The sequence below is a fragment of the Lycorma delicatula genome, chromosome 4 (genome assembly GCF_047948215.1).
Source record: "Lycorma delicatula isolate Av1 chromosome 4, ASM4794821v1, whole genome shotgun sequence".
In the NCBI taxonomy this organism is placed as follows: Eukaryota; Metazoa; Arthropoda; class Insecta; order Hemiptera; family Fulgoridae; genus Lycorma; species Lycorma delicatula.
This window is the reverse complement of record NC_134458.1, coordinates 84,757,694-84,770,260: the sequence shown is the minus strand read 5'-3', so window position 1 is coordinate 84,770,260 and position 12,567 is coordinate 84,757,694. Positions and strand designations below refer to the sequence as shown.

Here is a 12,567-nt window from a genome sequence, read left to right as displayed (position 1 = left end):
TTTTGTATTTCATATAAAAGAACATAAAATAAGCTTTTAAATAAGTCCAATTTTATCATTCTACTTTAGTAAATAACAAAGTTATGTCAACCAAACACTATTGCCACAAGTCAAAATTTGTCATTTTCTAGCAAATTTGAAAGACTCTAAAAACAAAGTGGTTAACGATAGAGATCTGAAATTCAGTATTTTCTCATAACTCTATAAGCAGTTAATTCATACCAGATTTCATGAAAATCCCAATCAGTAGGGTTGTGAATGGCTACGTTGTTGATTTGGCATAGAATGACCCTTTTAAATTTTTTATTATGTAATAATGGAATTATTTCAATCATGACTGAGGATGCAGGATACCGCAAAAGTACTTTCATGAAAAATTACGGTAAGATATGTCTTATCGCAATATGTCTTATATTGAGATAAGACATCTCAATATGACATATTTGTTTATATTTATTATCATATTTATTTTTTTTTATATCATCTAGTATTCTGTACAAGGTGGTTTTTTTAATAGAATTTAGGTATAATTTAACAGAATTTAAATATAGTTTAACATATATATATATATATATATATAAAAAAATATATATATATAAAAAAATATATACATATATATTTGTAAGTATATATATATATATATATATATACTTACAAATATATATGTATATATTTTTTTTAATCTTTACAGATGTGTTGCCCTATTGGTATTGCCTCAAGTATTTTCCAAGCGTGGTCGTCAAGGAATTCTTTTATATGTATATATGTTAGCTGTTATGCATCCATTGCAGAACACACTGATTAATGTTGATGCCCTCTCAGAAAATCTGGCGTGCAAGCAGGTATGAAATTATTTACAAAAAATATCCTTTTGGTCACCAACTGCTAGGGTAGTTATATTATACCATAAACTGAGAGGCTTCCAAGTGTTATGGAATCATCAGTTTACAAAGAATGCAATACTTGCCATCAGAAAAGATCATCATCTTGTTTAGGACTTATGTAATAATTATTACTTGTCCATAGGTAATGCTTTATGAACTGTTATATAGACAGTTAGCTTAATTTCATAATTCCTCTTGTTATACACATAAGACATCTTTATGATAATTTTATTTTTAGGAACTTATACACCTTCAGTTGAACAGAGCAGTGCGAATGCTTACACAGCCAGGACTTTATTTCAAAGATAAATTGGGTCCTATTAGAAAAACATTGAATGTATTAAGACATGAAATTGAAAATGCTATCAAGTATAGAAAACAAATTCTTTTTGAAATGTGTAAGTATTTAAAAGATTTTTTTTTATTTCATTCATTCAATAGTTGAATATGTCATTTTAAATTTCTATTTGGGTTTTGAAGTTCATGTTTATTATTGTAGAATATCATGCTTTTATTTAGTAGAAGAATTAGCATAACCTCTTTTGTGCTTTGCCATCTTAACTGTAGAGTACCATAACTGAAACCTGTGTGGCACTAGATTGACTGTTGTCAGGTTCATATATGTAGAACCCACTGGGTTGGTCTAGTGGTAAACGCGTCTTCCCATATCAACTGATTTGGAAGTCGAGAGTTCCAGCGTTCAAGTCCTAGTAAAGCCAGTTATTTTTATACGGATTTGAATACTAGATCGTGGATACCGGTGTTCTTTGGTGGTTGAGTTTCAATTAACCACACATCTCAGGAATGGTCGAACTGAGAATGTACAAGACCACTTCATTTACACTCGTACATATCATCTCATTCATCCTCTGAAGTATTATCTAAACGGTAGTTACCAGAGGCTAAACAGGAAAAGAAAGGGAAAGGTTCATATATGTAGGGTCACCCTAGGGGCAAGCTCACTTTGTATCCTTTGTTGAAAAAAAGCTGTCTGCAAATAAGATGGTCACTTTTGGCCTGCGAGGAATTTGGTCATGGATAGAAATTATGGGTTCTGAAACTACCAGTGGTAAGCACCCAACTGGTGCTTACTTCACTAAGATAGGTGTTTTGACACTGAGCTTTGGTTAGCTTAGATATTCGATTGGACAGTCAAGCTGTACTTGAAACACTTATTTCAAACAATTTTTATTCTTTACTGCTGTGGGAATGCAGCTAAGGTTTTTAAACCTCTTGCACTTAACAATGTAGAACTGAGATGTAAGGTGGACAGTTAGGGGTTGAGGATAATTAGATGGCTGATTTTTTTGACCAGAAAGAGGTACTAGGCCACCGTTTATTGGTGCTTGAACCAACCAGCCTGTAGATTGTATTACTAGCTAGAATTGCAGTCTGACATTGCTCTAAGAAACTCAATCTTCCATTAGAAAATAGATCTCTGATTGAAGAACCCAGTTAAGGTATCATTAGATCTGTTATTAGATTGTAGAAGTAAAGATTGTAAATTGTGGAAAAATTCCATGTCAGGTTAGAATGATTGTTTTAACTTAACATGAATGTTCAGCAACTTTTATAAATTGTGGGTCTATTTCCAAGAAGACGCAAGGTTGTGGTGATAGCAGTACAGCAAGTTCTGTAGGCATTTTACTTTGAGAGTATGAGATTTGTTAAACAAAAGAGCTGGATTATCCTTTTTTTTCTACTGTATTTTATTAAAGATATATATTGGTCTACCTGAGTAACAAGAATTGATAGAGAAAAAACCTTTTAAGCTGATATGCATATGGTTTTGAACTGAACTCTAAAAAACTAAAGTCCAAATCTTTATATTTTAATACGTATTTTTTTATCACATTACCTTTTTATATGAGGAAATATACTATTCTGGGTAATACCAGCTTATGAAATATATCATTTTTCCATCGGTTTTTTTAAAAAAAATTCAGTGATAACTCTGTTTTTGTCTCAAAGTGTACAAAGGACAAACAAAAAATGTTCATGTTATTCAGTAATAAGATTTAAAGTTTTATTATTCTGTAATGAATTTCATAATTTATTTTCACATAACAAACTTATAATTGAAAATTAATGATAGATATAAACAATTTTTAAAAAACTAAATAAATGATTTTACAGTTCAGTTAAATGCTAGTCCTGTTTCTTTTAGAGATTGTTCGTTTTTTCCCTTCCACCTATCCTTATTTTACATTTTCAGACTTGTGTTCTTGATTATTAATATACCATAATTTTAATGTAGGATCTCTTCTAAACTTAGAACTATTCAGCATTAACTCATTGAATCGAAATTGCATAATGATAAGTTGTCCTTTTTTCTGTGTCTTAAGCATTTTTTTATGTAATTGTTATAATTATTGTGGATAATGGTGAACTTATTGTTAACCATTCTTGAAATATTCTCTGACAGTTAATTTAGATTATATTAACTAAAAATATTTTTCCTCTGATATATATTTTTAATTTTTCAGAATTATTGCATAATTTGTCGATTTTTTTCTATAAATAATATCTGTCATATTCTTTAGGATAAATATATTTTATAAGAACTACTTTTGTTTCTTTTATAAGTATATTCCTAATCTTTCAGATTAGTTGAAATAAGAGCTCTATCTGCCAAACTTGTGACTGATTGTTTATTTGAGCATTGGTTGGGCTAACAGGTAATTCAGTAATAATGTCCAGATGTATTTTTGTTATTATTATTATAGTACTAGTATAAATTTTATAATTTTTTTGTGTAATTGGTAGATCTACAAAATTTGTTGAATATTTTTTATCTTATTTGTTAAATTTATTTGCCTTAACATGTGTATTAAATATTTCTTGACCATAATTCATTTGGTAATAGAATAAACATAATAAAATGCCATCAAAAAGTATAAAGAATTACGCTTACATTCTCTTTTTTGCTTATTTATAATATGTATATATTAATTATTTTAAAAATATTTCAACAAGATGAAATTTTTGTTAAAATATTCCAAAACTTTTCTTTGGATTCTTCTTTTATAATTAACTTTGAACCCAAAGAAAACTTAACATTCCAGGGTATTTAAATTTTACCTTAATATGTTTTCTATATATATATATATATATATATATATATATATGTATATAATAAAACATTTAACATTTTGTAATTTTAAACAATTTTTATATTTTATGTTTTTATCTCTTGTTGGGATTATAATTTAAATAAAAGGTTTTAACATTTTTGTATGCTTTTAAGGTATGGTAAGTTAAATTTAATTTAAAAGTTAAAAACAAATTTAATTAATTTTTAAAGTATATTTAACATTGCAAGTTTTTAATGGTTTTGTAATAAATAAATATATATATATATGTATATATATATATAAAATGAAGAAAGTTCCAAGAAAACTAACTTCCGAGACTATTATAAAATTTTTGGTCAGGCTCTTCAAAGATATGAACCACCCACCCTTATGCTGAGAGGAAAAAAAGGAAATATGGCCCACACCAATAAAGAAAATGCTGAAATTTTGGCAGAAACCTTCAATAGACTCCTCAACTGTGACGACCCCCCAGAGCTTTTTGAGATTGACACTGAAACTCCAGTTAAAACTTCACCAGTAAATATCAACCCGCCAACAATTTAAGAAGTTCTCGCAGCCTTAAATGAAATAAAAAACTACAAAGCAAGCGGAGAAGACCAGCTTTTCGCAGAACTCTGGAAACACTCATCAGTTTATTCAGTCAAAACTTCCCTATATTTATGTTTCGTGAAAATATGGAACGAAGAAAAACTTCCAGAACACTGGACCACAGCCCTCATTCATCCATTACATAAAAAAGGGGATAAAACTAATCCGGAAAACTACAGAGGCATATCTCTCCTGGATTGCACATACAAAATCCTGTCGAGAATCATATACAACTGATGCAAAGACCAACTTGAACTGGAACTTGGAGAATACCAAGGGGGATTTAGGCCATGGAGAGGTTGCCCGGAGCAAATAATATCCCTAAAACTTATGATGGACTTATATAAAAGACGGAAAAAACAACTAATAATCACCTTCGTCAACTTTAAAAGGGACTATGATTGTATACACTGACCATCCATGCTGAATATTCTGAGAAACCTGGGCCTTCACCCTAAACTCGTAAACATGATAAAATTAACTTTAATCAATACCCAGTCCAGAGTGAAATTCAGAGCTGAACTCTCTCAACCCTTCTACATAAAAACTGGGTTGAGGCAAGGAGACGGCCTCTCACCACTCCTTTTTAACTGCGCCCTCGAATTTGTCATGAGAAAATGGTATGAAATAAATCCCAAAAATATAAAAATGGGTACCAAGAAAAACTCCATCACACTAAATTGCCTAGGATTTGCAGATGACCTCGCTGTTTTAGCAAATAATGTTCAAGAAGCCAAAACACAAATCATGAGCCTTCAAAACCTAGCACAAAAGATAGGGCTTGATATCTCTTTCGAAAAAACTGAACTAATGGCCATAGATCCTCTAGTAATAAAGCACATTACGGTAAACAATCAGAAAATTAAAATAGTAAAACAATTTAAATATCTAGGGGAAATAATAACTTATAATTTAAATGAAAAAGTGACTTGGCAAAACAGGACAAATAAAATGATTAAATCCCAAAAATTAACTTGGTCAACATATAACAAAAAATGCCTTTCTGCTAAAACAAAACTTAAACATTATAAAACTGTAGTACAGCCAGAAGTCACCTACGGAAGCGAGACCCTTTTCAAAATCACTCAGAAAAACCGAATTGAAAAAATTCTGAAAATAGAGAGGAGAATTGTCAGAACGTGTATCAATAAAAAACACCAAAAAGAAGGCCAATGGTGGATTGTGCCAAATGAGGTGGTGTATCGAGAAATAGAGCCTGTTACTGATACTATGCGGAAAAAAAGAATCTCTTTCTTTGGTCATCTCATAAGGACACCGGAAACAAGACTGTCAAGAAATATCATTGAAAAGCTCTGGTTCCAAAAGCTAGAAGTAGGATGGATCAAAGAAATTAGAGAAGATATGAAAGAATTGGGAATTTCCCTGACTGACCTACAGAATAAAACTGGAAAAATTACAAAGCTAAAAGATAAAAGCATTAGATTTAAACAAAAGACAGACAAACGACAAAATACAACGAAGAGGGTGTTTACGGATGAAGAAAAGAAAGCAAGATCTGAACGGATGAAGAAATACTGGGCAGCTCGGAAGAGTAAAATAACACGCTTTTCTCAGAAAAGATCCAACTAAAATTGACTTAAGTGGTCCCATGTTGGCCGTAAAAGCATAATAATAATAATATATAAAATGAATGCAGCTGATGATGCGAATAAAATTCGCGAAAGCGCTTCTGTTATGTAATGAAATAAGGTAAGTCATCCTATTTCAATTGTTCTGTACTTAGGGTTGATCTATTAAATATAAATATATATATTTATTCATTTATTTATATATTTATGGTGTCTTAATGTAAATAAAAAATTATACATAACTTTCTACATCTTATATAATTGCTTTTATCTTGTAAAACGTTTTTTGTGCTGTTTTGATAATGTCTATTTATAGTACTTGAATAAAAATTTATGAAATAAACTTTTTTTATGGTGTTCATAAATCCAATTTTTTCCAGAATCCTAACTGATTACACTTAAAAATAAGGGAGATATATGTAGTTAATGTAGTATTTTATATTGCAGTGGAAAGTCTAAGTGATGGTATGGATTGGCTGGAAACTGTATTCAATACATGCTTAAATAAATTTGGAACTCCTTTTGGAAGATGTATGAAGGTGTTTGATGATAATATGAATGACTGTGTTGTAAGTACACTGATGTGTATGTTCTAAAACAAATTAATTTTTTTTTAATAATAGGAATAATATAATTATATTCATTAAAAGATATGCTACAAATAAGATGTAAAAAATGCTTGGTTATTATAACTTTTTTAAAAGTCCCTGTTCTTAAAAATAGATTTACAGATACCTTGTAATCACTGAATAGCCAAACAAAGTATGATAAAACTTTAAAATGATTAAAAAAGTAGTAAACCATTTATCATCATATTTTAACAATCTTTCAACTAGAAAAGTTGAGTTTTAAAAAGGTTTTTTTTTAATTGCCAAATGTTTCTATGCTAGTAAACTGAATAGTACAATACTACACTTTTGTCTTTCACACTACTCTTGTACTGTATCTAAATATTTAATATTTTTGTAAAGTTGCATCTAGTGATGTTTATTTCTATTACTTTTCCTTATCATTAACTGCTATTTCAATCTTCATTCTTCACTTTCAGTATTTTATTTGGTTACTTAAAATGTAATATCTATTACTGTTGTCAGTATCACTATTAGCCTTTATTATATGTACTGCTATGGCATTGTTTTTATGCAGCATCCCAAACCAGTGAGCTGGTAGCTCACTGTTTTTTTTTACAAAACAGCCACATAATTAATTATGTGAACTCTGACAGTTAAGTATATAAAAGTTACTGGTTGGACCAGTGAATTACAGTTCTAATATAATTTTACTACAGTTTACTTGTAATTTGTAATACGTAGATTATTTTTATAATTTTTGATTTTTGTTAAAAATTAATTTTGAGGTGCCTGGCTGATTTTCTGGTTTATTTTTTTGGGGTTGCTGGCATCAAACCTTGATCTTTTTTCATTCTTGTTGAAAAGGTTGGTAAATTAGTTAATTTGTTTAAGGAGAACTTCTCTCTGAATTAATTTTTGTTATAATGTACAACATATTTTTAGTAGTATTCCATTGACTTCATGCATGGCCTGTTGTAATTTGTGTCAAAAATACATTTAAAAATTCTATTTTTTTTTTAGGTTTTGAAATTTTTGGTAACAAAGGATACTTTTTCTTTTTTTTGGCATGTTGTATGATGTTTCCTCATATGTAGAAAAAGATCAGATTGAATTTACATATTCATGTATCCACATGAATATTTTAATCCTGAAAGTTGTTAACACTATTTTAATCCTGGATATAATTGTTAATTAGAGGAAAATGAAAGAAAAAACTTTAAGGAAAATTAAATATACTATAATCACTCACTACTAGGTTTTATGAATTTACTGCAATTAGTGTAACTACAAATAAAGTTATGGAGTAAAGTGTTATGGAATAAAGGTGATTGTTCCGTAACAATACAATGAGACAAAATTAGTATACATTAGATAGAATACAATTAAACAGAAATATTTATTTAGCTTTTTGTAGCAGTTATTTATTAACGTGTTCACAAAACACAACACTTGCATTACTCACGAAATAATCTCTAACTTATTTTGTTACAGTCCTTTTTAAACTTTCAATCTCACACTGTTTAACATGTTTGAGATCTAGTAAACAAGTAAGTTTTTGGAATATTATACCTTTGCTGTGCAAGGAAAAAAATAAATGTTTCTTGTTCCATTGCAGTTTCTTTAATGTCATCAGAAGTATAATTCTAAAGAAGATATGATTCAATGAATTTCAACAGATGCTGTTCGAATATAGCCCAGGATGCTATATTCAAGTAGTGTATTTAGTAAAGTAGAATTGACTTGCTTACAAAAAAAACAAAATAAAATTGCCCTAAGCTTATTTAGTTGCACAAGAGAGAATATGACACCTATTTTAATTAAAAAAGTTCAATAATAATTGAATATGAATTGTGTTGTTATAAGAAGTCCATAATATTTCTAATGACTTTCTTTTAAATGATTAATTTTATGAAAAATACTTGAAAGCAGCAAATTAAATACAGTTAGTTTATCACTGAACAAACAACCTGTAATGTTGATAATATAATTAATGATTCAAAATGTTAAGTTAATGATTTACTTCTTGTAAAGTAAAAGTGCTCTGAAATAAGACCACAGTCAGCATTTTTGTTGCATTTTTCTGGGAATATTCAGTGGTAGTTTTCTGGCTGTTGACATTTGCTGATTAATTACTTACACATTACTGATTGTCAAAGAGTTGTTCTAAAAGATTCTGAATTGTAATAATGTTGCAGTCATTAATTGTTAATTCATGTTGTAATTATAAAACCAAGAAAAGTAATTAAATGAGTTTATGTCATTTGCTTGCAGTTTATTTTTGTATAGGAACAGCTATATAAAAATTCAAAACTATGAATAGTAAATCTGTAAATTATTATATATTTCTGTAGACTGTATTTAATTAAAAAATAATGCTTATCAGAAAAAATATATATTTAACATTAATTTTGTAATATAAAAAAATTAACTAGCTGCTGAACTTAGCATATGTATATAATGAAATATTCAGCTGAGATTGTTAAGCAGCAAGTGGTTTTGTAAATTTACACGGTTGTTTGTAAAACTATTAACTTATAAAAATGAAAATTATTCTTTAAAGAAGAATAACAAAAACTTTGAACATAAGTATGAAAGAAACCCTAATTTTACTGGCGCTGTTGTAAAATGGCTGTCTAATATTTTGTTTTCTACACCTCTAATCTCTTAAAATTTACAAAAATGTAAATAAATACAAATTATTTATGGAATATTTTATTGTAATGTAATGACCGTTACGTTATGCAATATATGTATTAGTACAATTAAAAAATGTTCTCAAGGTGAAATTTGTTAAAAATGAATAAAAAGTTGAAAGTGCTACACAAAAATTTAGGCTTTATTGAAAATAAATACTCGTATATACTTTAAAAACAGTAAATGATGAAACATCACTTACTTGTATGCAGCTGAACGCAGGAGTAATAAATGTATTGTTAACAAGAAAATAATTATGACTGCATCTATATGTATTGCAGAAAACATATTATAACAGTTCTAAAAACAATTGAGTAAGTCATAAAAAAATTGAAGTCAGAGTGAGCACAATGCTCACTAGCATTGATGGGTTAATAATTGCAAAGTTTTGGTTTATAAATTAGTGTATATGAAAAAAAGTTTAAAATTTAGTAAATTGCAAACTTTGAATTATTAGTAAAACTTTGTAGCCAAAGTTTTATTTATAAAGTTTTAATAAATTTTTATCTTCAAACCGTTTTAAAAAAGTTTTGGAATCTGTAGTTTGTAGAGTCATTTAGATAGGTAGTTTATTCTATCTTTAGATTGTTCTTGACAATTTCATATCTGTGTCTTTTATCTTATTTTGCTTTACTGTTTAAAAATATAATGGTAAACATATTATCTTATAATTTTCAGGAATAAATTTAGTTCTGAAGATAATTTTTCTTCTTTGTTGGCAGTATTGGTATTTTCCTGATTTATTAGATTATTACTATTAATATAGTTGTAATATAATTATTTATTAATTCATATATGAATGATATTCCTCATATCACAAAAGAGCCTCATGAGTGGTGCTGTTTTGCGATCACTCCAACATTTTTTCTTTTTTGTTTATTACTGAGATTACATCCATTCTGTCAGACATTAAGACTGAATATTCTGATTCTATTAATATAGAAATATTTATTTATTTAGAACCTGTTTTTGTTAATGTAAAATGTTTAAATAATAAAATATTCAGATTTAAACATTCTTTGCAGGTGATATTTATTTGGTTGCAAGTAATTACAGATGAAGGTAACAGGATCAGCCCATATACTGGGTGATCATTTGAAAAGTTACCACATTTATTATTCAACAGCTATCAGTCCCACTGTATTTTAGTTTGCAGGCATGTATACCATTCTCAGGGGGAACCTTTTTAAAATTATTTTCAAACGGGTGAAATCCAACTTCTGCTACACGTACCCCAATTCAAAAATCTTAGATGGCAATGGTAACATTTAATTAAATTAATTGACAACATGAAAAAAATAAAGAGTTTGGTGGAAAGAAAATAAAAATCCGCCCACCCCTTCACTCGATAGGTGCAAAAAACCATTTGGGGTAGTACTTTTTTTAAATGTCAATCCAACAAAAATAACTGTAAAATTATGTGATATTACTTTTTAAACCATTTGAAATAATCATAATCTGTTGATTAAAACTATGAAGACTTTTGTCTGAAAGTGAAGCATGTTTTGTTACAAACTTATTTTTTTCATGTCAAATGCAACTTTTCTTCGTGAATTAGATTTTTAATGTCTTATTTTGTCACTGTTTGCCTTTGAATATCCAAAAGCAAGGACTATTTTTGTGCAGTCTGATTTTTATAATTTAGGTTATATCTTTTATTTTTAAATAAACATATGTCTATGTTTATTTAAGTTAAAACTTTAATAAAAACAAATTTTATATGAAAGGGCCATTTTTTTATTTCTCTCAAAAAGCAGTACCAGAACCGTTTTCCAACACTAGTGCATTCCTGCTTAAAAACCTGTTTGGACTCTACTTGGTGTATCCAATAATTGATGAACAAAGTCCATATCTGTACAGCCTATACAGCCTACTCAAGGCAACTTCTCACTTAGACATGCAGAGTATTTTAATTACATCAATATCCTGAAAATATTTAGTGTATTTCATTATAAATCCCAGTTGTCTGTTAGTCTCATTTAAAATAAACTGAAAATGTTTGTCAAATATAATTCCCAGACCCTAACAGACACAACCACAAGTAACATGAAATCACCAGTTATATAAAAAGGTACAGGTACTTAAGATCTCTGCCTAGATACAACCAACACTACATTTCTTTGGATTTAAATGCACTCTATTTTTATCACATCCAATCAATAAATAATTCATGTTTGCTTGAATAAATCAGGAGTCAGAATTGTTTCTCATGACAAACTTTAACATCGTTAAATGCCTCAATGAGAAATGTTAAATGCCTCCTGTTCATTAGATGTGATCCAGTCAACTGTAATAACCCATTAGAGATCCCGAATATACTAGGTGTTTTTAATAATACAACATGATCAACATAACAAAAACTTTTATAAAATTGGTATAAGTAACACCTACCCTTCCCCTGGTATGTAGGATTTTCATAAAATCTTCTGTGAACAATGAGGAATTAGTCACAACTGAACAGCCTGTCATGAACCTATGTTGTAGACATAAATTTAAGGTGTGACATGTCACCATAAATGTTTGTTCTTAGTTTTTAAAAAACTCTAGTAAAAGCCTTAATAATTGAGATGGGACAATAATTAGGCACTTCATTACAATTCCTCGATTTAGATACTGGAATAATTTTATCCAGATTCCATTTATCAAGAAAGCTCATTTTTAGAGATAAAATGAGTATGAAGCAAAGCTGTTTAGTAAGAACTTCCTCATAAATTCGAAACAGTATAAGTTGGAATACCGTCAGGACTGTAGGATGTCTTCAGTTTGAAGCTATTTATTGCCTCAATAACATCTAAATTAAATGAGTTAATGGTCAATAAATCACTGTTATTCAAAACTATCAGTAATATGTCCATTCAGTTCATTAAAGCAGTACAATGGAGGAGCTTTTGTTTACAATGAAGATAAGTATTGAGTGAATTGGAGGATATATCACTGTCAGAAAAATTAATACCACTCAAACACATTTTATTCTGATAAAAAGCAGAGTTTTTCTTTTGCCTAATAAAATTCCAAAAATGCTTTATGTCTTACTTTAAAATATCTTCCACAAACTGGATATAGTTTGGTAAGCAATGTCAATTCTTATATTTAGAGATTTTTAGAACTCTGAATAATAAATCATGATACACAATCATTCTGAGAA

General features: G+C 28.7%; 1 protein-coding gene across 1 annotated transcript; it reads left to right on the top strand.

Moving 5' to 3' along the window:
* The first annotated feature begins 695 nt into the window (after positions 1 to 695).
* LOC142322666 (DC-STAMP domain-containing protein 2-like) lies at positions 696 to 10,513 on the top strand. Its single transcript, XM_075361742.1, has 4 exons — positions 696 to 842; positions 1,123 to 1,282; positions 6,604 to 6,725; positions 10,448 to 10,513. The coding sequence occupies exons 1-4, from the start codon at positions 765 to 767 to the stop codon at positions 10,511 to 10,513; spliced, it is 426 nt and encodes a 141-aa protein (XP_075217857.1). The 5' UTR covers positions 696 to 764.
* Positions 10,514 to 12,567: the final 2,054 nt, after the last annotated feature.